The 27,869-nt window shown below is 32.4% G+C and overlaps 4 protein-coding genes across 4 annotated transcripts; 1 reads left to right on the top strand and 3 right to left on the bottom strand.

Annotated features, from left to right (window-relative positions):
- Positions 1-2,666: 2,666 nt before the first annotated feature.
- LOC100241222 (mitogen-activated protein kinase kinase kinase 20-like) lies at positions 2,667-3,866 on the bottom strand. Its single transcript, XM_002267050.3, has one exon. It carries the CDS (start codon positions 3,597-3,599, stop codon positions 2,769-2,771), a length of 831 nt encoding a protein of 276 aa, XP_002267086.3. The 5' UTR covers positions 3,600-3,866; the 3' UTR covers positions 2,667-2,768.
- Positions 3,867-6,542: 2,676 nt separating this feature from the next.
- Positions 6,543-7,364, bottom strand: LOC100853454 (mitogen-activated protein kinase kinase kinase 20-like). The gene has a single exon (XM_003633327.3). It carries the CDS (start codon positions 7,362-7,364, stop codon positions 6,543-6,545), a length of 822 nt encoding a protein of 273 aa, XP_003633375.1.
- A 3,224-nt stretch (positions 7,365-10,588) lies between these two features.
- Positions 10,589-21,257, bottom strand: LOC100246349 (magnesium transporter MRS2-4). The gene is made up of 4 exons (XM_002265159.5): positions 20,618-21,257; positions 17,822-18,267; positions 13,702-13,983; positions 10,589-11,080 (listed from the first exon to the last, which is right to left on the bottom strand). The coding sequence occupies exons 1-4, from the start codon at positions 20,970-20,972 to the stop codon at positions 10,802-10,804; spliced, it is 1,362 nt and encodes a 453-aa protein (XP_002265195.1). The 5' UTR covers positions 20,973-21,257; the 3' UTR covers positions 10,589-10,801.
- A 5,221-nt stretch (positions 21,258-26,478) lies between these two features.
- On the top strand, positions 26,479-27,509 carry LOC100258353 (mitogen-activated protein kinase kinase kinase 20). The gene has a single exon (XM_002267140.3). It carries the CDS (start codon positions 26,520-26,522, stop codon positions 27,507-27,509), a length of 990 nt encoding a protein of 329 aa, XP_002267176.1. The 5' UTR covers positions 26,479-26,519.
- Positions 27,510-27,869: the final 360 nt, after the last annotated feature.

The following is a 27,869-nucleotide window of genomic DNA, read 5'->3' as shown; positions in this document are numbered from 1 at the left end:
CAACTATGAAACCATTTTTCCCTCTTGAATTAGTCTATCCTACCTTTTGGTGAAGAGGAGTAAACCAAGTCACATCTATTCAAAAGCTTAAGCTTCTTAAAAGTGATTGAATTGTCATTTATCCATTCAATCATTCCATTTTTATTGAATTTATTTCTTTTATACCTATATATATATATATAAAAACTCATAAAATAAATTTTCTTATATTATATATATTTGAAAAATTAAAAAATTAACAATAAAAATTAAAAATTAAAAAAACATCTCAATGATTGTTAAATCCAAATTTAGTATCATATAAAATTTAGTGTATGTAGAAATATATCAACTAGCATTGTTAAACATATGTCCCTATGCCTAACCTTATAAAGACAATAGCTTTGAGTTCTACATATATATAGCTTCGACAATATATATATATATATATATATATATTAGTGGGGATGGTGTGACATCCTATATATTTAGATGAAAACATCTTACACTTGTAATTTAAATAGTCATATGCCTTAAATTTTTATATAAATTTTACTTTTTAAAGAGGAAAAAAATAAGCTAGGTTACCTAGCATTATCATAGTTATCCCTAAACTCTTAAAATAAAAAATTCAGTTATTATATCCAATGTGTAACCATATAAGTACACTTACCATAGGAAAATTATCATAATTACCAAGACAAGTCATCCCTTCAACGTAGGAGGTATAGTGCACTTCAGTCCCTATTGAATTATCCAAATTTATAAATAAACTGTAAACAACTTATCATTTTGTAAGGAATTCATGACTTGGATCTTCTATACAATTCTTAATGTACTCAAGTCATATATAATGCAAGTGATAAATGTATAAATATTTAGATAACTAATTAATACAAAAATGATAATAAAATGAACCATAATCATTAATAGGAAAGAGTATTAGGAAGTAGTGAAATGGATCCTGAAGTTGTTGAGAGATAGCTCAAGTGTTTGCTTGTGTTTCGAGGGAGCTCAAATAGTCTTGGAAAGGTTTACATGCAGAGATGGTTAGTGACATTGACAATAAGAGGTCTAGATTTTTTTATTTGATAACTTTTATAGTAGGAGATGGCCGTATAAGTTGCAAGAGTTTGTTGCCTTGGTCACAACAGAAGCTAAGTATGTAAGCAACGAAGAAGTTGTTGTGATTAAAGACTGAAGCATGGATGGTGAGTATGTGGTGTATTATGACAGTCAAAGTGAGATGGATATTAAAAAAACACCATGTACCACTCTCATACAAATGATATTGATGTGAGATACCATTGGTCAAAAGAAGCGGTTGAAGGTAAATACTAAATACATTCAACCAATGAAGATCCATACTCTATGTGTGTGTTGAAAAGGTGGTTCCTAAGCAAAAGCTTGAGTTGTGTTTCAACATGGCAGGCATGAAGGTATTCCTCCCTCATGCGTTGGAGGGGGTGATTGTTGTGTTAGGTCCCATAGCCACTACTTTTTCCAGCCCATATGGACTCTTATTGTTGCATCCTGACAGCCCATTTGAAGCCCAAAGCGTGGGCCCATTTATTTCTTGCTTGAGCAACACTTTAAATGCTTTTTTGTAGCCGGTCTTTAGAGCTAAAGAAACCCTCGTGGGGTGAAGAAACAAAGGAAGAAAAGCCGTGGGGCTAGTGGTTTAGGGCATCCTACACAAGCCACATTTATAGAGATTCTTAAAACCATCTTCAAATCCAATGAAGGGAAAAAGTTTCCTCCCCTATTTTGGCTCATTTTATTCTGTAAAATCCCTACATTCTCCTCTTGTTCCTTTGGTATTGTTGAGGTAGTTGTCTTCATCTCAAGATTATGTATTTTCACTAACTCTCGGGAGAGAAGCTAACAGACTTTGCATTCCCATTTTGTGTCAGTTGAAATGGAAGGAAGATAGTGGGTTTTTCTTACCTCCTGTGGGAGGGGTTTTCCACTTAAAATTTTGTGTTCTTTGTATTAATTTATTTTTCCTTGCACGCATTAGAATATTGCCTCTTGTTTCATTTTGGCTTGCTGGGTTTCATTGTTGTATACCTTTAGATTGGAGCATCTGTAGATTAGGTTTATACATAGAATAATGCTTTGTGTCCTAGCATGGGTTGTCATCATCTCAACAATATGAGAGTGGAGTCTTTGGCACATGAAGAATCTGATGTTCCAGTTTTTTGAGTTCATGAACGGGTGACAGTGAAGCAAGAATCAGAGAGCATATTTCATTAGATTGGACCTCAGATCTCATTAGTGGCATGGCCTCTGAATCCATTGTGGCTCTAGTTTTAAATATCAGTAATGAGATCCCTAGAGTAAGTTGAATCAGAGGCCATAAAAACTGAAAAAGAAAATGGGAAGAAAGCAGAAAAGGTATCAGTCTGAGTATATATAGGAAAATATTCAACACTGATCCACCTCAGTCCCAAGCTAGATGACGCTTAGCAACTGTTTCTTTCATGTATCTTTAATTTGGTAAAAAGCTCAAGAGATTTTCCTCTATGATTTTTGTTATTCCTCTAGGCTTAAAAATCACTCTCAATTATCATTCATTCATCTGTTAATCCAAGAAAGAAGACAAAGTGATAACAAATATATGCACCATGTAAAAAGGAATTCTCATTCTTAAGCAATGTAGCCACCTCCATATCTCCACTCTCAAACCTCTATGAAGAAGCAGAAGGACATATATTCGGAAGCAATGAACGGACCCAACACTCCCCAGGAGGTCCCAAGGAAGACGAAGCCACTGATTCTCATGGAACTTATTGACTTGCCGGAACTTCTGAAGCCGGAACTTGGGTAATAAAGGTATGACTCAACAGCCTTTCAGCCGTCCATCTCTCTGTTGGATCCTTCTCCAGACACCTTCTCAGAAAATCCTTGGCGTCTTCTGATATATTTCCGAGTACTTTAGGCACTTGCCTCCAAGAAACCATACGGACAGCCAACTCATTTACATCCTTGCAATTCATCCAAGCTGGTTTCCCAGTAAACATCTCGACCACCATGCACCCAAGAGACCATATATCCTTAGGTGCCTCGCTTTCTCCGTTTCCACTACATTCCGGCGGGGTGTCATCTGAAGTATGCTGGGAGCCCAGCGCCCCACTGAACTCCTCCCTTCCAGACCTCTTAGCATGTCCAAAATCAGCGATCTTAACTTTATGCCCGCCATTTTCAGAATGAAACACGAGTATATTATCGACCTTCAGGTCACAGTGGACGAAGCCTTCCTTGTGGACATCACGGAGACCCCTAACAATCATTCTCGTAAAACGCTGAACTTCACTCTCCAGCAATCCGCTCTTCCTCCGTATCATCAAACTCTCAAGACTTCCTACGGGTGCATACTCAAGAACTAAATTATAGACCAAAACGCCATTGCCTTCCTGGGTTGAGTAACCTCCAAAGCAGTCAACAATATCTGGGCAGTGTCCAAGGCTATGAAGAATCTCTTCCTCCTTTTGAAGTGAAGAATAACAAGAAGAACACGAAGATTTCAGAGCTAGTAGGCGGCCATTGGAGAATGCCATGTGCACCTTGCCGGAACTTCCCACGCCAACAAGAATTCCCTTGGTTATCATATGTTCCATGGCCGATTTTCTTTAACGTACAAGAATGAAAACAAGGTGAAAATCAGGGAAAGAAAATGGATATGCATGAATTAAAAGGAAAACAAAGTTAGTAGTATTAGATTCCACGTAGAATTAGGGTCACTTTCCGGTTTGGTTTCTTTTCATCCAAACAAGGTAGGAGACCCTTTGATATTGCTTCTTGTAAAAGTACTTTTTTCCGCAGCACTTCTACTTAAAAACGAATTTAGAGAAAGCCAAAGAAAATAATAATTTTTATAAAATGCCTGATTTTTATGTGATAAATATTTTTAAGTGTATATAGAAACCATATTTATTAATCATGATCTGATAATCACAATCCCAAATATCTTTAAATATAATTTTTCCATCATTAGTTCTAAGTTCTTAAAAGAAGGTGAATTAATTAAATAACTTAGTAGGGTGTTTGATAAACAACTTAATAACTTAAAAGTGAATTATAACTTAATTTAAGTCATTAAGTAAATTAAATATATTTAATAAAATAATTTTAAGTAATAAGTAAAAATAATTGATTTATTCTTAAGTTCATATTTTCATTTTACTTTTTTAAGTAATAAGTAATTATAACTTCACATCCTTTACCCTAATTAAAATTTATGATAATAAATATATTAATGTGGTGATTTAGAATAAATTTTAAATTAATTTTAGCAAACAATCTTAACGTTTAAAGTAAGAATTAAGTAATAAGTTATAAGTCAACAAGTAAAGTATAATTTAACTTAAAGTCAACTTAAGTTATTAAGTAATAAGTATTAAGTTTTACCAAACACCCCCTTAATATAATAATATTCATTTTTTATTTTCTAAAAATAAAAACTTTATATATATATCCTCAAAAATTACTTTATGAATTTTTAAAATTTAGAGTACCAATTTTTTTAATATCTCAATATTTTAATCTTCTATATTATATAAAAGTTACTAATTTTATTTTTAAAAACAAAAAGCAGTAAGTTTATTCAAATGGGCACTTAGTAATTTAATTTAAGTTCTTGAGTAGATTAAGTATTTTTAGTGAAAAAACTCAGTAGATGTTTGGTAAACCAATTTAATAACTTAATGTGACTTAATAATTTAAGTTAAATCATTAAGTAAATTAAGTATATTTGATAAAATAACTTAATGGTATGAGTTAAAGTTAAAAACAACTTTAAGAAATAAGTAAAAATAGTTAATTTATTCTTAAGTTTATATATTTATTTTACCTTTTTACTCTTTTACTCTCATTTGCCTTAATTACTTCTATGATCTCCTTTACTATTCCACAACCTCCACTATTACTCTACTTCCTTTGCTTTAGTTATAATTTATAAGGATAAATATGTTAATTTAATTATTTAAAATAAAATTTATGTTAAATTTATCAAACAATCTTAATACTTAAAGTAAGAATTAAGTAATAAGTTTTAAGTTAATAATTAAAATATAGTTTAATTTAAAGTCAATTATTAAGTAATAAGTATTAAGTTTTACCAAACACTCCATTAATATATCCGTTATAAGTTAAAAATAATTTTAAAATATTAAATCAAAATAATTATCTTATGGATCCTATTTGTCTAATGACTTCACATCTAGTAAAATCCACAACAAATTTTTTATAGTAAATATATTATAATTTATTTTATGTGTCTATATTGTATGTTTTAAATATGGATGTTTAAAAATAAATTTATTAATTAAAATTAGTGAGGATAAATATTAATTAAAATTCTCCAAACAGTAACCCAACAAGAAAAGCAATAATAAACCAAAAATAGCTCAAGGAGACCAAGTACAACATGGAAAGACGAAGGATGAAAATATCCGAAGTGGGATTCCTTTCACAAAGATATGAAAAATCACGAACCCAATCGCACTTTTGTATGAATTTTAAGTCACTTGACCTACAATGCTTTTAGTTTCATAAAATGCATATCTCTCTCTCTCTCTCTCCCTCTCCCTATATATATATAATTGATATATATTGAAGGAAACAATGTATTTTAAAGAATATAAAAGAAATATTTTTATATAAGTAATACAAGGTTTCATTACACTTAGTTGAGTATATCAACACATTGAAAAAAAAAAAAAAAAATTCCAGCCATGCAAGAGAGTAACACGAGGATTCTACGGAAGAGAACCTTACCAAAAGTTGACAGAAAGCCGATCAATATCCTTGGGAAAACAAGAGAGAAAAATGCTCCCTTCTCTACCAATTTTTACCCTCCAAAGCAACCTAACATGGTATCTTTCTCTCTTAAGTTTGCAAAAACTATTGTCTCCACAAAACATCACACCCACAACTCGCCTTTATATGCCCCCTAAACAGGCTTAAGCAATGACTTAAAAAGCAATATTCCAAAATAGGCTTAAAGAATCTCAACCCTCCAAACAATCTTCCCCTCTAGCACATTAGGAAGGACGGCCGGGCACCTAACTACAACTCCATCCATCACATAGAGAGAAAATTTGAGAGAAAATGTCAAGAAAAAAATGGAAAATAAAAATAGAACGAAAGAAAAAACTAAGAAAAATTAAAAAATAAAATTAAAGTAAATAATTTTAAAACGTATACATTTTTAACTAATTTTAATTATATTTGATTTTATTGACTACTAATCTTCAATCAACCTCTTAGAGCTTACCTTGATCTACGATCAACCTTCTCGTTCCAACCAAGGTCAGAAGGTTTGATTAGTTCTTCCCTTCGGGCATTCATTGGTACTATTATAGCTTGAATCCAAATTTCTTTTCTATAGATGTGGAAGAAGTACCTACTATGTTTGATAGAACCAAGAAAAACCATTTTTTTCCTTAGATTAGTACTCTTCGAAACCAAAAGTATAACTAAATTCTCATTCAAACCTATCTCCATATCCTCGTTCCCCTTGATCGAGAGTAAGAACATCACCCAAGATCGGCTTATAGAATCTATAAAGGCAGCAGAACTGAGTCAATAAACGGATGAGTCAACAGCATTTCAGCAGTCCATCTTTGGGACGGATCCCTTGCCAGACACTTCTTCAAAAAATCCTTAGCCTCTTCTGATATATTTTCAGGTATCAGAGGAACTTGTCTCCAAAACACTATATGAAGAATCAAGTCATTCTCGTCCTTGCAATTCTCCCAAGTTGGTTTACCAGTAAACATCTCGATCACCATGCACCCAAGACACCATATATCCAGAGGCGCCTCGTTTTCACTGTACACAATAGATTCCGGCGACATGTAATTTGCAGTGCCCCGAAACGTGAGCGGCCGGCAGAACTCCTCCCTTCCAAACCTTTTAGACAGTCCAAAATCAGCGATCTTAACCCTCCACCTACCATCTTCAGTAGGGAAGAGAAGCATATTACTGAGCTTCAGATCACAGTGGACGAACCCTTCCCGGTGGACAGCATGGAGACCCCTAACAATCATTCTTGTATACCACTGAACTTCACTCTCCGGCGATCCACTCGTCCTGCTAAACATCAAACGCCCAAGACTTCCTCCGGCTGCATACTCAAGAACTAGATTGTAGGCCGAATCGCCATTAGCTTCCTGGGTAGAGTAACCTCCAAAGCAGTAAACAACATCTGGGGAGCATCGAAGGCGTCGAAGAATCGTTTCCTCCATTAGAAGTGAAGAAGAAAGAGAAGAATTTACAGATTTCACAGCAAATTGGCCGCCAAAGGGCCTGCAGTATGCCAAGTGCACATGGGCGAAATTTCCCATGCCAAGAAGACGTCCCTTAACCATTATATTTTCCATGGCTGATTTTCTTTAGCGTACAAAAATGGAGACAAGGTGAGAAGAAGGGCAAGGAAATAGATATGCATGCATTACAAGGAAAACAAAATTACCAGCATTTGCTTCCACGAGGAATTGGAGTGACGTTCGGGTTGGATTTCTTCATCCTAACAAAGTAAGGGCTGGGCTCTCCCTTCATCTTGATTCTTACCACTTCATCTTGATTCTTACCATTGATATCCGATGGAAAGTGAACTTAGAAATAAGATCTTTCCGAATATTAAAATTAGATTTAATTTCTAAAAAAGTTAAGAAGAATATTTTATTTTTGACTAGTTATTTTAGTTTTTATTTTTGAGTGTAATTCTATGAAGGTTTCTATATCTTAAAATTAGTAGTCTCTATTTTATTTAGTGTAAATAAACAAATAGCAGATTGATTTTAAAAAAGGGAAAAAGAAAAAAAAGAGTTTTCATTCACTAATTTGAAAAAATATAGAGAAAATAATTTCTAAATTAGTTTTATCTTCGTCTATTTCAAAATATTTTAAAATATATATATAAGTCAAATAATTATTTCCTAACCTTTCACTTGAAAATATTAAATAAAATTATCAAAAAAATAATTTATTATTTTAATTTGATAAATGTATCTTACAAATAAATATATTATAATTTTTTTATTAAATAATATGTATATTTTAAAAAAATTCTCTAGGATCCTTAAGTGATAATAAAATCTTTCTAGTTTTTTAATTAATAATGATTTTATATTTTGTATTATATAAATTCACTTATCTTCTCCTTTTTTTAAATAAATTTGAATTAAAAAATTTGTTAGTTGACATTAACAATAAAATAAGAAATTTTAAAAATTAAAAATAAAATACTTAAAAATGAATAATTTTGTTACTTGACATCAATCATAAAATTGTCAATTGGTATTATTAACTTGACAAGTACTAAAAAATCATTTTAGAAAATAATTATTTAACTTATGAAAAAAAATTGTATATATTTCAAAACATTTTTAAATGCACGAAGATGAGATTGATTTTAAAAATAAAAAATCCATATTTTTAAAAATTAGTGAGTCAAAACCTTAAAAAAAAAAAACAAAACAAAACAAAACAAAAAAAAAAACAAAATTGGTAGAAACTAATAAAATTTATTCTTTCAAATTTATCTTCCTTTTCTAATCATGTGGTTCTGTCTATCAACCTCGTTAATCCAACCAAATTGGTATCAATGCTTCCGCGTATCCAACAATAAAAAACAATTTATTTTTTTTTATTTTTTTTAGTGATATGATAAATGATAAAAATAATAATAATAATAATAATAATAATAATAATTTTATATTAGAATTTGTTTCAAAATCTCTAATAATCACAATCCCTAATGGACTCTTAATGTAATTTCCCTATCACTAATCCTAACTTCTTTAAAATACCTTCTTACCTTTTAGGTAATTAGTTACCTTAAAAATTATCTTAATTATTCTCTTGAATATACACTTTAAAAATGAGAAGAGTGAAGATAATAAAAATACACTAAAATTTAATTATAAGGAAATAAAGGCCGGAAATTGTATGATTATCTAAAGAAGATGATGAATCTTACCTTATCTTTTTGTTTTGTTTTTAAATATTTTAATATTATAATATTTTGTTAAAGATATTTTAAAATTAATGGACTCTTACGATTAGTTAGGCCAAAATTTTATTTTAAAGGAAAAAAAAATATTTTAGTTTTATTTTAAAAGAGAGAATTTTGTATTTGAGATTTTAAACAGACCATGGAAATTCAAGAGGCCCAACCCACATAAACATTTAGGCATAGCCATAGGTCTAGATTTTTAGACCCTTGTAATATTGGAGGAATCTCTGAATGGGTTGATTTATTAAATTTAGAGTTTGATTCGTGGGGTTTATGTTAAAATTTTGTGAAACATTTAATTTTTCTTTAAATGATTTTATATTATAAATATTTTTTAAGAGTTTGTTTGAAGCGCTTTTAACCTAAAACGTGTTTTTGAAAAAAAAAAATTAGGTGTTTGAAAAAATTTAGAAAACACTTTTAAAATTTTGAAAAATTATTGATAGTATTTTCTGAAAAAAAAAAATCCTTAATAAGTGATGCCCTTTAAAGCACTTTTAAAATAAACACTTCTATTAAGAACACTTCAAATAAAAACATTATCACATACATTTTTTAAGAGTTTTTTTAAAAAAAAAAAAAAAAAAACCAATGTACATAATTTTTCAACATTGTAAGTGATTTTTTTAAATTTTAAAATATTTCTTAAAATTTATCAAATACCTAAATTTTTTTCAAAAATATTTTTGAAATTATCTCTAAAATAATTGTCAAATGGGTTTTAAAACTACCATACGATAGTAATAATTTCAATAAAAAAAATCACTTACTGAAATAATGGTTAAAAATATTGAAATCCTTCTTATGAAGCTCTTATTAATAAGAGGCTAAAAATTAACAATAATTAATTATTGTTGGTATTAGTTACCTAGAGATATTTGATTAAATGGGTTAAAATAATTCATATTTTGAAAAAAAAATGACTTAGGAAATTTTTTATCAATTTAAGGTTATATTTATAATTTAATAAAATATAAAGATTAATTTTATTAAAAAAAATTAATTGGTTAAAAATGATGAAATGACCTCAGATTATGAATTTAATTCTTCCCATGTTTTTATTCAAAAAATAACATCTTTTAGACATAAATACTCTTTGCTATTTCAAATAATATGGGTTTTTTAAAAAAAAATTATTATTTTTACAAAAACTAAGTGATGAGCAAAATAAAAATTTGATGAAGGATTAAATTTCAGATTTTGGATTTTCAAATACCTTTTTAATAAAATAACCCTTTCTAAAATGGGGAATATTTTGACCAATAACAAATAATTTATTTATAATTAGCCAAAACTTTCTTTCATAAGAAAGAATTAGTTTTTAGGATCATATAAACTAGATAAATGGTTAAAAGGCTTTAAAACTTTGGTATTTGATCCCACATCCTTTCAATTGTAATAAAATTATTGTAAAATATATTGGACCATTTGACCATTCAAGAATGTCTTTTCATCTTTTTTGGCTAGTAATAATGTAACATATGAAATAAAAACCATCTTTGATAAAGAGAAACCAGAATCAATCTATGGCCCCCCCAGTCCTATTCAAAATGTAGAGAGCTGAGGGTTGGAGAAGACATCTTCCAGTGACAAAGTCCTTATCCAGGATTAGCAACTACATTTCAGAACCACGAGGGAGAATTACAATGGCAGAGAGAGTTTTAATTGCCATTTCGCTTGCAATAAACTTCACAGAACACTTCCAATATAGTGTAAACTCAAGGATTTTAACTTGAGCTGGCAAAAATATTACTTACCAATTTCTGTAAATATAAGAAACCCGGGGGCACCAGCAGTGGATCATGAACCCAGCAGCTTCTTCCATCTGGCGTACCCGAGAACAAGCAGGAATAGCAATATACAACCAGCTGTGACACATCCAACGAAGGGGTTGAAGACCCCATGCATTTCGTATAATGGACAAGGGATGTTCATACCAAATAATCCAGCAATCAGAGTTTCAACGGCTATAGCAAATGATGCAATGGTCAAGGTCAATTGGAGTTGAATGAGTTCGTTTCGCTGGTTGTCCAGTTGGATGTTAACATAGTCTTCTGTGTCATCAATATACTCCCGAACCTACAAAACCCATATAGGAAAAAAAAGAAAAAGAAATCAAACACAATTATTTGGAAGGAAAATGAATGGGATAATTGCCAAGCCAGAACATCTCCTGTAGAATTCACTACAAGACACTACTTGGTACCTGTTTAGTTCCTTTTCTTACGGATGTCAAGGATCAGATTGCATGACCATTGCCAAAAATTTTCTACTATTAGTTCCAAACATATTTATGAGAAACGGTCTACTTTATTTGTTCAACAAAATTATGAGAACAGTAAACTTGTCCTGAGGTCAGAAATTCCTTATTTGGCAAGAAACAGATCATTCATCACCCATAACCAAGTTAATACACCAGATGTTAGATTCCAAGGCAGTCAAATCTTAAATCAGGTTCCAACCCTCCACACAATTTCATGAACCTACCCGCAGATCACTTATTTTTTTTCTCTTTGATAGGTAAAGAAAACATATATTAAAAAGAGAAACACCAGAAAAATGCCCCAAAGTACAAAGGGACTATACTACAGGTGCGTCAAGTGCCACCAAAAAATCAAAGAGGGACAACAAAAAAGGCACTATTTGGCCCTTGAGGCCTAGCTCAAGTGGTAAAGGGTTGGGGGAGGGTTTGCGGGAGGTTCCAAGTTCAAGTCAGGACAAAAAATTTATCAATAAAAAAAAAAGGCGTTATTTGTATACTTCCTGTGTACTTTGATGTGTCCTTGTAACGTTTTTATTTTTTAATGAATTTGGTTTTATTTATCAAAACAAATAAAAAAATAAAAAAAGGCACCCCTTAACAAGACCCTATCCAATTCACACAATCTACAATAGGAGGGTCAAGAGCTATTAACAAACTGGACCACGCCTAAAGATTACAAAGAAAATTAAGCTTAATCCCTTGGTCTATGCTCCTTGTTTTTGAACGACTTACTGTTCCTTTCCTTCCAGATTACCCAAAAAAGGCACAAAGGAGCAGCTGTCACACCTTTTTCCTTTTCCTACCTACAAAAGACCTATGCCAACCTGAGAGCTCCTCTTTTGGACAAATAGGAGAATAAGGCATGATTTCATGATATCTACAGTCCAAAGTAGCTCCTCTTTTAAGCATCCTTAGTTCTGATGCATTATCTCCCACTGACCCCTAGTTCTTGTTTATTGATATACTTCTTCATTTACCACAAAACTTCACAAACTTATGCTACCCTAATTATGATATATACCAAAATAAAACAACAGCTTTCAACAAGCATGTTAATCCCAAAAAAGACTAGCTCATGTATGGCTGCATTGTAGGACATTAACGAGGGTTGCCATGTATAGTACACCTATTTCTATTATTACATGATATGGGTTTCTGTGACTACAAATCACAATAATGACCACGTCTACAAAAATATCAATTAAACAAAATATTTGTGTGGACGACAGCATTGAGGAGAATTCCAAATTCTAGATCATCTCAAGATGAGAGAGTGGAGCAAGGTTAGTTGGAGTTGTGTGTGTAGATGGGATGAGGGATTACAGAACCATTTGGTGATCCACTGCTCAGTTGCTCAAGAGTTGGGGCTTCTGATGTTTTCCTTATTTCTAATTTTAATTTTGGATGCTTCATCAATCTTTAAAAGAGGTGCTTCTTAGTTAGCATGGTTGTCCCATTTACATCTAAAAAGAAAGAAAGGGGAGGAACTTTTGAGAGAATTGAGTTAGTTGTACTTGATGCAATCTTGAGGCCTTATACTATTATCCTTTTTCCTGTTTCTCCTTTTCTATTTCATTCTTTTCCCTGTATACATGGTTGCATCCCCTTCGGTGCTACTCATTAAGTTTCTTTATTTTCACTAAACTCAGTCAGCCAAGCCCAGCAGCATATATCCATTCCTATAATTTGGGGTAAATCAATCTAGAGAAATTTCCAGCAGTGGCTAATGCCCTTGAAAGGCTGTGTCGTAAAACCCCAATGCATGGTGGGAGGCTTAGAATACTTCCATATTTTCACCCATCTCCTGCAATAGTTTCCTCACATATAAACCCTTTCCCATCTTGAAAACAGTGAGAGTCCGCTTGTTTTAGTCCTAACCCTCTTATCTTTGAGCCATCACCTAGCAGCTCAAACCATAAAGTTCTTTATAGGTAACAATTTTTTTTGGGTCCTTGCTGGAGTCCAACCTGGAACTCCCAACATTCCCATCCTAACCCCTTGCTACTTGAGCCAGGCCTCAAGGGCAGCAATCCAAACCATAAATAGTTGCTCCCCATACACTCCAGCTCCAGTAAGCCCAAACTCAAGGCCTATATAACTGACTTATTTTGACCATATCTACAAAGATTTCTGTCTGTTTTCCACTATTGATAACCCTAAAATGCAATCCATACTCTTCGATCCTCACACCTGATTGTAGACAACATTATTCTATGTGCTAAGCTGTCTTGCATCAATTTTTTGCAATGAAAAAAAAAAGAAAATAAATTAAAATAAAAGAAGATGAAATTAGTTCCAGCATGAAGTAGAACATATAGGTTATCCAGATAATCTGCCAATTTAAGGAACTCAGTGGAGCAACATGAAGCAAAATATGGTTTATCTTCATCAGTAACTTTAACTAGGCTCAACTATAATCAATAATGGTAATACTTACAGACAATATCTTGTTACGAGTCCCGTCCAGCTGCATGAAGTATGCCTCAAGCAACATCTCCAGATCCTCCACATCATCATCATCCACAAAGTTGCTAGTTGCCAAACTCACACTCCTGTGAGAACTGAGTCTTGGAAGATAGGGTGCCGGAGTGATGAGACTATTGGATACTGCAGCTCCCAACAAAGCCTCATTTTGCTGATTCTGGATCCACTTCCTTGTTAAGTATAAATCTGCCATGTCCTCATTGTCATCTAAAAGGTGTTCAAGTTCATCCCTCACCTGACATTGAACAGATATTCCTTCCTCAATAAAGTTACAATATGTAGATGATGCAGCAGCAAAATTTGCAATATTCTAAGGTCAAATATGCTTGTTTTTTTTTTTTTTTTTGATAGGCAAAAGCATAGAAAAAGTATATATTAAAAGAAGAGGGCGCCTAATGGCCAACTCAAAGCATATAGGAAAAATACAACAAGAGCCAAAAACAACAGACAAAAGAGCGGGAAATCAAAAAACCAAACCCGCCCTCATCTAGAGCCCAACCAATGAAAAAAATTGATTAAAAAATTAGGCCCTTCAACTATACACGGCTTAGCCCAAGACCAAAAATTACTAACAAAAGAATTTCAATCTTTGAATCGAGAATTCATCATTTTCAAAAACAATTCTATTTCTTTCCTTCCAAACCGTCCAAAAGAGACACAAAGGGGCTGCTCTCCAAACCTTTCTTCTCTTCTTGCCCACTAACGAGCCATGCCACCCAAGAAGGACCTCTTTAACTAACGAAGGAAGAACCCACAGCACACTAAAAAGGGTAAACAACAAATCCCACAAAACCTTAGACTTGGTGCAATGAATTAGAAGGTGATCAATGGTCTCTCGGCTGCACAACAAAGGAAGCATCTATTCAAGAGTGACCATCTCCTCTTCTTTAGTTGATCCAAGGTTAAAACTTTACCCTAAGGGGGTGTTTGGTATGTCGAAATAGGGAATGAAAATGAATATTTTGTTTCCATTCCTATTTCTTAGTGGATAGAAATGAATTTGATGATTCCATTTCTAGCATTTGGATGAACTTAGGAATGCAAGATTGGAATGATTATTTGTTCCATTCCAATGTTTGATAATAATAGGAATGGAAATGAAAAAAAAATAAATTTACAATAATATCGTTCCATATAATTTAAAATAATTTTTTTTAAAAATAAATAAATAAATTTTGAGAGTTTTTTTGTTATTAAATAATAATACTAAAAAAATATATATACTCAATAAATAAAAAATTAATCATAAAAAATCATATAACCCTAATGTACAAATATTCAATTATCATTTTTATTAAAAATTTGAATAATTTGTCATGCTTAAGTAGTTATAAAATTATATTTTACCAAAAAAAAAGGAAAAAAAATATTTATTGTAATATTTAAATTCTCAAAGCTAGCAAATGTTTTTCCTATTTCCAAAAAAGGAAATAAAAGAATTCAAATTTCATTCAAAACCCTAGAAAGTAGAAATTGAATTTTTTTTTCTAAATGTCGTGGAAGGTTTGACTGATTCAGTTTGGGAGAATCACTTATTGCATAGAGGTGGATGTTGAATGGGTCTCTAACTTTGCAAAGAAGAGAAGCATCGGGCTTGAAGAATGAGATAAGAGACTAAAATGGTAAATTTAGGTTATTTTATATTATCAAATGGGTTTAATGAATCAGAATACCACCTATTTTTTATGAATTCAAATCCGACTTATAAGTTGAATTTGATTTCTGCCTGAATAATTTTTTATTTCATTTCTGTCTTCTTAACATTTATCCAAACATAGGAATAAGGGAGAAAATGAATGAAATGTCTATTCCCACTCCCTATTCCCGTGTACCAAACACCCCCTAAGAAGCTTCCCAAGCAAAAAAACCAACCTTAGAGGAAGCACAAAAGCTCCAAATATCTGTACAGAAACAGGACTGCACTGCTGCCCTCTAAAGTGCTATAAAAGGATTTAACAGAAAACAAACCATCCTTGGCCACTTTCCACTGAACCCTATCCTCCATGTTGGTGACCACCTTCTTCCCCTGTAAGGTGACAAGGAATCTCTCCACTATTTCCATCTCCCAATCATTAAACGGCCTAGAAAAACGTGGGTTCCAACCCCCCTCCTCCCCCGAAGCAACCCACACCTCAGCCACCCACTCCTCTTTAGAAGCAGTCAGCTCAAACAACGAAGGGAAGGAACGGCTTAAAGTGTCGTCACCACACCACGTATCCTCCCAAAATCTCACTCTTCTTCCATCCCCCACGGAGAAAACGAAATTGCTCCTCATTAAAGGTCATTCCTTCCTAATTTCCTTCCAAAACCCCACACCATACCCCTCCCTCACTTCTCGGGTACACCACCCCCCTTCTTCTACCCCATACTTCCTACTTATCATTTGTTTCCAAAGAGTCCCCTTTTCTTCCGCAAAGCACCAACTCCAATTACCCAATAGAGCTCTATTAAGATTGGATAGGCTTCTAACACCCAAACCACCCTTCCTTTTATCAGAACAAACAACCTCCCACTTTACCAAATGAGGCTTCTTCTCCAACCCTCCCCCCACCCCAAAGAAAGTCCCTTTGAATTTTCTCTAATCGCAATCCAACCACTCGTGGCAAACGCACAAGGGACATGAGATATATGGGCATACTTGACAAAGTGCTCCGAATAAGGGTGATCCTCCCTCCTTTGGAAATAAATTGTCTTTTCCACATGGCAAGCCTCTTCCGGAATCTTCCTCCACCCCATCCCAAACCACCACTAATTTATGAGCAACCCCCAAGGGGAGCCTCAAGTAAGAGGAAGGCAGCACCCAACCAAGTTCAAAGGTCAAATCCTCTACATTCTCAACCCTTCCTACTGGAAGTATTTCACTCTTATCCAAGTTGATTTTCAGCCCTGAAATGGCTTCAAACCACATTAAAATCCAGCTCAAGAAGACCATTTGCTCTAAGGAAGCTTCACAAAACACCATAGTATCATCAGCGAACAGCAAGTGGGTAACTTGAACCCCATTTCCTCTCCTTCCCCTAACCCTGCAGCCTGATAAGAAACCCCCACTCATAGCTTTATTAATGAGGCAGCTTAGGGCCTCCATCCTAATCACGTGATAAGGGATCCTCCTGTCTCAATCCCTTAGTGCTTTGAAAGAAACCCGAAGGAGTGCCATTAACCAAGACCAAAAACGATGCAGAGGAGATACACCAACTTATCCAACCTGCCCACTTCTCCCCTAAGCCCATTTTACGCATCACAGTCAGCAAAAAATTCCAATTTATGTGGTCATAAGTCTTTTCTAAATCTAGTTTACATAGGTCAAAAATGCTTGTTATGAGCATAAAAACTATCATAGCAGGAAATAACTCCAGGAATAAGATTATATTGTTATTACATAAGAGAGAAATGCCAGGGATATTTGCAACCATCCATAGCATAAACAGATGAGTCAAAACATAATAAGAATAAGAATAAGAACGAGAACAACAATAACAATAACAATAACAATAACAATAACAATAACAATAAAAATAAGAATAATAACAATAACAATAATAATAGTTACTGGAAATCAAAATAAAATTCATTATATATGTAGGTGGTTATGTATGCAGATGCAAAGAAATCAGAATAAAATTCATTACATATGTAGGTCGCTATGTATGCAGATGCAAATTCAATTGCTCATTAACAGAACAAAATCAAGACTATGGGAGAAAGTATCTTCCTGTCAAAGCTCTCTCAAGATTTTAACAACCCAGAAGAGCCAATGATAGAAATGGAGAAGGAAACAGTTCGATGTCAATGGAATTTTGACTAAACCTAGTATTAATCTCAATAATCCAACTTAAGGCTAATTGATTGGCATTTATGTGAGTACTCTGTTTTTCTGTCATTTTTGAAAGTTGTTTTTTTTACCCATATGAACATGAATGTTAGCAAGAAATTAGAGCAATCAGATTTGTTGTCTTCTTCTGTTCCTCTAACTTCTTCATGATGAGGTATGCAAAAATAAGAACCAAATGCAAGAAGGGAATAGCATTTATCAAGAATACCCTTTTTTTTTTTTGATAGGAAGAGAAGAATACCTTTTGCACTCGGGCGAGAAGACGTGTAAGATTGCTTTTTAAACTCCGGACATGTTCAAGATTCTTGGTGCTAACGTTCCTGGCCAGCTCATCCAGGACAGGGTAAGCATCTCTCTCCAGTTCTGCCACATTGGTGTCAAGATATGTACAGACAACCTCTAATGCAATCTCCAGAACCTGAAACTCAAAGGGAAGCTCATTCTGCAACCCTTCAGAGTCAGGAACAGGTAACCAACGACCACCTGTCGAAAACTGCATTTCATTCTCTTGTGTATCCAGAGGGCTTGCCCCATGCATTCTAAATGGGCTTTTATGAGGAAGTTGTTGTCTTAGCTGATCCACAAATGGAAGAACCTCCTGTCGAAGAGGATCTAGCAACAACACTTCTTCAGCTGTAACTATAGCCTTTATGAACTCTAGATTGACAACCATGGCCTTTTCCCTAGCTGCAAAGGAAAGGAATAAAATTTGACTTTACTGGTTGACAATAATGAACCAGTATATGCACAACACGTGTGTGATTATTTAACAGTAGGAACACTAGCAACAAACTGAAAAGCAAATATTTCACTCAGGTAATTATGATTAGAGGAGACGATAAAGCAATTACCTCTCACACTTTTCACTTTTATATTGTAAGGCCATTGAAGTTAAGATTTTGGTCCAAACAATGAAAAATACAAACAAGCAAATGACACATACACAATATTGCCATTTACACCAGGTAAAGTTACCAGAATTGCATTAAGGTCCATGCATGTGGCTGCCCTGTTTCATCAGTTGACATATATCTTCTCAGAACATGCCTAATGACATTAACTGTAACCATCTAACATCAGCCCATCTAATGGTGGCAGTCAATCTCTACCTGACCAACACTGGTCCAGGCTGATGTTAAATTTTATGAAAACAGTATCTACAAACCTAAATTTTTAATATGAAGGAAATCCTAATTTTTTGCATGAAGAATTTGTACAAGATAGCTCTTCTTCTAGATAAGTGACTCAAGAGCTTGCACATGTTTAAAGTGAAATATTGAAATCAAGTTACAACCATACAAGGAAAAAAAATATGAAGGAAACCTCGTTGGTTTTCCATGAAAAATACTAAGGAAAATAAAGTATAATGGAAGTTACAAACTTATACATTCTTAAGCATTCTCTTTAGAGAATAGAAATAAAACTTTCAGCCTTTTTGGAGCTCGAATTGAGGTAGTTTAAACTTTGTAAAGAAATGATAACTTTATTAAAGAATTATTAAATTTTTAAAATAAAATAAAATAAAATAAATAATGATGAAAAAAGAGCTAGAAAGATGTCCTTGAAGAAAGGAAAAAGCCATACATCAAACAAATATCAGAAAATTGTTGTTACACAGATGCAAAGAGTTAAACATCTGCCTAAAGGAGGGTAAGGTAATTCCTTATAGGATTCCAATTTTAAAGAAAAACACTCTTCTATGGAGTTCTATCACCCATTCATAGTGCAGATTTCATTCCCTTTTTTGAACTTGCTTTCTCTCCTTACTGATCACTCCCAAGTCAGTAGCATGAGAACAAGAATAGAGCAAAATGTATAAATTTGTATCAGTATGGAGCATAAATTCGAATCTTATTCATTTTTTCTTTTTTTTTTATAGGCAATTTTTTTTTTCTTTTTGCATTTTTTGTCCCTATTGGGATTTGAACCTAGAACCTCCCATAAACCCACCCCAACCCTTTACCACTAGAGCCAAGCCAGAAGGGCATCTTATTCATTTAATTGAATTAAGGCTTCTTCCAGCATGAATCAGAGAGGTTTGACTACATGCCACTGTAATGGTGCTGAAACAAAACTTTTCTTGGACAATTGCTTCCAACATTTATATATATATATACATACACACACATTGTGTACAGGGCTATTTTCTAGAGAATAAGAAATGATAGAAGCCTCTTTATCCATCCCTCAAAGGTCAGTTCTTAACAGATATCATTTATTAAATCAAGCTTACCAAATCATGCATGGAATCCATGTTACATACTCATATGGACTCACCTAAATACTCATGTCAGGCGTGGTGAGTTAATGCAGGAAGCAGATTCAAGTAATCCCTGAATCTTGGAACTAAGGGAAACTTCCAAATTACCAAAGCTTTTGGCTACCATAAGATCAAGTTTCAGTATATCAAACAATGTTGAACATTGATATTTTCATTCTAAGAATCAATGTAGCACCTAACAGGTTAATTAGGTACCCAAATGTACTATCTTCCTTTCTTGGACATTTTCTATCTGATAAACACTCAATTACAGCCTATCATACATACATCCAATACCTATAATCCCATATCCATTTTGGCCAACACATTCAATGCATTTACAGATTTTGAAGTTCCCAAAAACAACATTAGTCATAGATGATTAGATCACCAGAAAATTCCTCAACGCAGCATCTCATGATATTCATACATTTCAACAAAAAGAAGCTAAATTGTAAAATGAAAGGCATGAATCTAAACTCACTTATCGTGAATTTAGACCTTTCTCTTCATGAAAGGAAGTTCATTACGTTTACTAATCATCACATCTATGCAAATTTCTAATACATTAGTTGTAATTCTACACAATTAAGTTGGCATGATATTATCCTCAAACCAGAAAAATAAAATGAAGCTATTATGAAAAAATAGTAACAAATTTCAGAAAAGTAACATCAAATCAAATCATGCAATTCCTTGCAGTTTGCAGAAGTCAAAGACAGTAAATTTAAATTCACCAAACAAACCTTAACCAAAACACCGCTAACCATTCCTTACCAAGAATATTAGAGGAATGAGAGAAGACAGGGCCGAGAATTCTCAAATCCCTTGCCGGAATCGCCGCCCGCCTGATGATCGTGCTCTTATCACATTCCAGCAACTCCGACTGCCCGCACCGGTCGAACCGCATCCACAACCTTGCTCCACCGGTCTTCTTTTTCGCCTTTCCCCCTGCTCCACCACCACCGCCAGACGCGGCGGCGATCGAGGTGTTCGCGGTCTGATTATTGGGCGACAAGGATGCCTCGATCATCATCGGAGGCGGAGGCGCCGGGGGAGAGGGGCCCTCTGGCGCCTTCTTGAGGCGGCGGCGACTGGAGGTCCGGCGAAACGAGAACGGCCCCTTCCCCATTCTCCCACTCTCTTTCTCTGTCTAGGTTTCTCTCTCTATCTTAGGGTTTGTTTGGTTGGTTGTTTCTCTGCGTCTAGATTTCTCGTTCTAGACCATGCGAAACGTCGTCATTTTCGTCCTCCTCTGCGTCTTCTTCCATAAACGACTCTTCAAATTTTCACCGATCTTTTCCTCCTTCAGTTTCAGAGATTTGCCTCTTGAGAACCAGAAGCAGATACGGCCTTTTCCGGAAATTCTACTTTGGCCCCTGATACTTCTCATATTTTTTTGGACCCCGATGGTATGTTCGTAAATTTGCCTCTGCTAAAGCCTGGACATGAAAAAGTGTTGGCTCAGGCCGGGCTTGGACTATCAATTCCTAGGCCCAGGCAATCATTTGGGCTGGGCTCGGCCAAGCTATGAATTTAATTTCGAGCCCTAATCTAGGCAGCTAAAATCTTTGACAAATAAAATTAGGTTTAGTAATAAAAATAATTTTATTATAAAGCTAGAACCAAACTAAAGTTTTTATATAGTTATACGAGAAAAAAACCGCAAAATAGGAACTCAAGTTTATAAAACACAAATTTCAAGCAACTATTTAAAAATAATTAGTATTTTATACATTATTTAGTTAAAAATAATATCTTTGACCATTCAGGTACTACCTTTAATGATATAAGTATTACTTTTGATCATTCTACGTATTACCTTTAACCGATGATGGTATGAAACTTGAATTATTTTTAGAGGGTTTATATTTTATAATTATTTTTGCATGAGCATGTGGAAACTCATTTTTTTTTCTTAAAATAAAGGATGCAATAAATGTAAAAAATGGGACAAATAGAAAAAAGGGAAGGGGCAGAAGGTGGTGGTCGTCCTCCATCATATTAAATGCATTTATTACACTCCTCCCTAGATGTTCACTATGCTAAGATGAATATGTCTAATTAAAGTCTTACCAATGAAAAAATCATATGGAAAAAAATTAGTGAAAGAAAAAAAATTACAATATTCTTAAAATTCCTTAGTTACTCTTGATCTATGATGACTACCTCATAAAAATCTTGTCAAAAAAAACTTTGTACAACAAAATCCAAAACAAAGGAAAAAAAGAATACAATACACTAAAATAATTGTATAAACATACCCTTTCTCATGCTTATATCCTCGAAATAATTTGACGGCAAAGACCCATGAGTTGGTGCATTCTAATATTGAGTATTAGGTGGTGTTTGTTTTTTTATTTAATTCTAAATAGAACTTTAATGCTTAATCGTGTTAAGTATTAGGTTGTTTATTTTTTTAATATTTTCTCTTTATTAAACATTAAAAAGTAAAGAAAAATCAACATGTTATTTTTTCCATTTAGAAAAAGTCAAATATTTTGACTTTTTCTATTTAGCAAAAAGTTTATAATAAGTTATGAAAAAGTATAAAAATAAACAATCTAAAATCTAAAAGCAAATTGTTTTTAGTAAAAAACTAAAAAACCAAACGGCCTCTTAGCCTTTTGAATGTGAAGGTTGGCAATAACTTTGTGAATTAACCTGCTAGGTTTATCACTTGAATGTATTTGGTGAATATCAATTTCACCGCTCTTTTAGAGTTCATGTATATAAAAGAACTTTGATGAACTATGTATGGTTTTATCTCCTTTAATATAACGCTCTTTAATCTATGCAATGCATGTAACATTATCTTCATATAACATCATTGCATTCCCTTTGATCAATGATAGTCCATAAGATTTTTAATACGTTAGATCATAAATCTTAATCATATACATTCATCATTTGCTTTATGACTTGCAAGTATTTATGAATGATGTGATGATGTGACCATCATTGTTTGTTTGAAAAATCTCCATGAAATAACAATATCATTACAATTAAATACATACATTATTTGTAACCTAGTTTTATATAGGTCTGAAAGATATCCTGCATTTACGTATTCAAATAATTGTAGCTTTGGTTTTCTTCATTAAAATAAAATCATATTAATTGTTCTATGAACATAGTATAATATATATTTGATATCATTCCAATGTCTAGGAATATATAATTGGCAATATACATAATACACCAATAACACTAAGATATACTACTTCAAGACTTGGTAATTTTTCACCATTTTTGCAAGGGTTAAATGAGTCATTTTTTACACCAAGTAATTGTCTTTTTCAAATAATTTGTTGTTTTCATGAACTCTTCAAAAGTCCCAACAAGATTTAAATCATCAACATATACTGTAATAATTGCAAATATGATTCTTCATTTCTTTAATAAAAACGTATGAACATATAGGGTTATTTACATACTATTCTTTTCATATGTATTCACTAAGACAATCAATTACATGCATTGGAGTTCCTACAAAAATCATTGTTACTTGATTAAATACATTCTACAATACTTTTTATTATTTGCTTCAGGCAATTTAAATTCTTCATGAAATTATTAGTTTCTAACATTTTAATCCTTTAGGGAATTATTTGCTTCAGATATTTTAAATCATTATAGGAATTATTTGCTTCAAACATTTTTAATCTTTTAAGGATTTATTTACTTAACAAATTTTAAATTCTTCAAGGATTTTAGCATATTTATAAATCCATCTAAATATTGTAATTACGTTATAAAATTTAGATTAAGTCCTTCAAAGAATATTAGTCATATATTTAAATTACTATGGGAGTTGATAGAAGACCTATATAGGAAACCTCATGTTACTAATCATGTTTTATATTTTATTATATCATTTCTATCATTATATTTTCATATAAATATCCCTTTGTACCCAACAAGCTTTATATATTTAGGTTTATTAACAAATTTAATTTTTCTTCCATATTTTATGGTTTGTGATTTTCATCATTTCTTTTAACGTTATAGGCCACTTGGAAAGTGTATTGAGAACTCACAACTTATTAGTACTTGTGCCTCTTCAAGAATTACTTATTCAATTCGTAGCTTTTTCATAAATTTCTTGTTCAATATGCGTCTTTTCAGTTATTTTTATGGTTTTTCTAAATGCCAACTTTTTCTCCTATTCTCCTCTTTCAGGGAATTGTATCCTTTGAATCCACAAATTTATCACATTTCAGACCTATTTTAAATTTATTTGTTAGTTGCCCTATGGTGACATTAATCTGTGTTGAATGTTGAAGTATCTTCGAATTTCTTCTTTTCATATGTAAAAGATCTCGAGATGCATTTTTATTGGTTTATAAAATCATATTAATTTTTATTGGTTTATAAAATCATATTAATTGATACTTCATTTAATAAGGCCATAAATAAAGTTGAAAAAAAAAATAATAATAAATGTAATAAATGGAGCAAAAAGGGGGTGGAAGGTGGCCTATTGATTGTATTTATTAATGCATTTACAACAAAATTTCCCTTTTTTTGGAATAACATTTTTTTTTTTTTTGTAAGGTTTTGGTCTCCCTTGACTTGGGCTTAAAAACCAGCCCAAGCCTAACCCAAAGGGATCAAGTTGGGCTTGGGTTAGGCTCAAGTTGGATTTGAGACTTATAGACCAAATTGATATTTCTACCACTATCCATTTTCCACCTATCCGTTAAGGTACCCTTAAATTAAGAATATGACTCAAAATTATTTTGATAAAACTAGAAATGCTTACAATGCTTGAAATCATAAAAGTTAGGTATTTGACAAATATTTAAAATTCCTCTTTAAAAATCCAAAAGTAATTTATAAAGATCATTTGAAGTTATTATTGGATACTCACTTAGGCCTTATTTGGAATAACTTTTTTTTTTTTTTTTTTTTGTGATTTAGTTAGATGTGAAGCTAAAATCAAAGTCATAATTTTTAAACTACACAATATTGGTATTATAAAAATTTTATCGAACATGAAAAAACTTCTTACGTAAGTCATTCACAAAAAGCAATTTTTTTTTTTTGGTTTAATCCAAACATTTAGTAATTCTCCTTAAAAGTGTTTTTAATAGAAGGGGTAATTCATTGTTTTTTTTAATAAATTTTTTCTTTAAATAATAAAAAAATTATTAAAAAATAAGTAAAGTTTGCCTTAATATTAACAGGAGAATGATATATTAACTAAATTTTATGATGTTGGTTTAGTCCTTTAAATGGAGGAATATTTGGGTGAAGAGTCAAAATAATCTCACTCCAACAAAAATAATTTTCATTTTTAAAATTAATAATATAACTTTAGAGTGTGTTTAACAGTATTTTTAATTATAGCTTTTTTAGTAGAAGGATTTTCTCTAGAAGTGTTTTCAAAAAACACTACAAATATAAATGATTTTTGAAATCTTTAAAAGTGTTTTTTAAACACTTAATTTTTTATTTTTTTATTTTAAATAAACACTTTGTAAGCTAAAGAGCACTTCCTTTTGACAACTTCCTTTTGACAAATGAATTCTTAGACGTGCCTTCTATGTTTTTTTTTTCCTTCTATGTTTTAAAACGTAAGACATGTTTTTTTTTTATAAAAAATTTATATATATTTTATCCTTTTCCATTAAATATTAGTAATACAAATTTTGTATTCATAACATGCATTAATTTATTCATGTGTAAGTTTAAAAAACAATTTAAATATAAAATTTTTGAGTACAATATCAACCCTAGTTTTAAAGAAAAGTTGTGTATGGTTATGATCCAAGCACCCCAAAGTGGAAGGGACAAAATAATTATAATTACAATGGTGGTTCTTTTGATCGTTAACACCAATCACTCGCAATTTAAAAAATACATAACTATAAAAGGTAACTAAAACTAAAGAGTGTGATGTCCACATTGGACGGAAAAAAAAAAAAGAATCTTAGCGCAAAATAAGTATGAAATTTTCTTAATTATATATGTATTTTTTTAAAGTTATGAGGGTCCTTTTGAATTTAAAATAGATAATATTGTTGAAGAAAGATTTTTGTTCCAAATAATTTTTAATTATTTTAAAAAATAAAATTTTACTCAAGAACTCATATACAAAAAACATTTTTTTTTTACTTCTTCTTCATGAAGACAATATTTATTTGTATATAATATAAATATTTATATTTTCGGTTGTTAGAATACCCTAATAAAAATAAATAACAACAGAACAAATTTTCAAAAAACTCTTTTCGATCCTAAGTTGTAAAACTTATTTTTAAAATTTAAAAATTATTTTCTGAATTAGAAAATTTTTTTTTTGCTCTTTAAATTATTTTCTGAATTGGAAAAAATTTTCTATTCTAGCAAACAGAAAAGTATAATACTTTTAAAAAATAATTATCAAATAAAACATTTTATTTTATTTAGTGTATATTTAAATAAAAGATAAAGAAAATTAAGATAATTTAAAAAAATTATGAACAAGTTTGAAAGTGATTAAATCTAAAATTTAAGGTAATTCATTAGGATTAAAATTCTATAGATGGCCAAAAGATGAGGGTTTTTCAATCCTACTCAAATTGGGTTCTTGAAATTTAGAAATAAGAATTCCAATTCAAATTCAAATATATAAACAAATAAATACACTATCATCCATAATTGGTTTCTGTACAGATTCTTTTTGGCCAAGGAGATGGAGACGAAGCCTTCAGTGAAAGGCAATTTGCTAGGCCGAGGACGCCATGGCAGGGTTTACTCAGCCTTCTCCTTCAACCACACTCCTCACCATCTCGCTGTCAAATCCGCATTTTCTTCGCATTCATCTTTACTTGCCAAGGAGAAACGCATCCTTTCCGAACTCCAACACTGCCCGGAGATTGTTCACTGTTATGGAGACGATTCCACCATGGAAGAGGGCGTGGAGACTTACAACTTATTCCTCGAGTATGCCCCAGGAGGAAGTCTATCAGACTTGATTCGCAACAGTGGAGGCACGTTGCCGGAATCCAACGTCCAACTCTACACCAGAATGATACTCAAGGGTCTCTGTCACATCCATGAAAAAGGGTACGTACACTGCGATATCAAGCCCAGTAACATGCTTATTTTTCCGTTGGAAGATGGTGGGAACAAGGTTAAGATTGCGGATTTCGGATTGGCGAAAAGGATCGGAGAAGAGAGAGCTCTACAGCTGCCTCAGTTCAGCGGGACGCCGGCTTACATGTCGCCGGAGTCGGTTCTTTACGGTGAAGACGAGCCACCCTTGGATGTATGGTCTCTGGGTATTACTGTGGTGGAGATGCTTACTGGGAAACTGGTTTGGAGGAGGTTAGGAAAGGAGGACCTGCTGTTCAGTATAGTTTTCGGAGAGCCTGAAATCCCAGAAAGCGTATCGGAAGAGGGGAAGGATTTTCTGAGGATGTGTTTCAGAAGGGAGGCTAAAGAGAGATGGACAGCGAGAATGCTGCTGAACCACCCTTTCACTACTGAAGAACCCTCGTCCATGGCTATGGAAACAAGCCATTTTGATTGGAGTCGGTTGAAGTTGCGGGATCCACTGGCGTCAACTGGCTCGTCTTCTTCTCCGAGGTCGCGTTCTAATTCTTTCTTCAATCGGTTTTGCTCTTCAATGCAGTCTCTTTTTAAGATTTCCTTGGTTCTTTTTCATACATATTTGGGTTGAGTTGGATTTATTTAAGGTTTTTTTTTTTTTTTTCTTTCACCAAATATTAAATGATTTTTTTTTTCATAACAATGAAATATTGTATTAGAAGAATTAATTACTTGCTTAGTGTATATTTGGAGATATATATATATATATTATGTTTTTAAAATATTTTTTTATATAAAAGTGAAATATTTTCTACAAAATTATAAATTTATTTTATATTTTTGAAACTTGAGATAATAATTTTTTTGATATCTTAATTTTTCTTAAATAATTTTAAAATCATTACTTTTTTTGGAGATAAGCATATAAAATTATTTAAGTTAAGATTCTTTAATTTGTAGTGAAGGTTTTTAGAACTTTTCAAAATAATTA

The sequence above is a fragment of the Vitis vinifera genome, chromosome 12, assembly GCF_030704535.1.
Source record: "Vitis vinifera cultivar Pinot Noir 40024 chromosome 12, ASM3070453v1".
Classification (NCBI taxonomy): domain Eukaryota; kingdom Viridiplantae; phylum Streptophyta; class Magnoliopsida; order Vitales; family Vitaceae; genus Vitis; species Vitis vinifera.
Note: the sequence above shows the minus strand (reverse complement) of the source record. Positions and strands in the feature narration are given on the sequence as shown.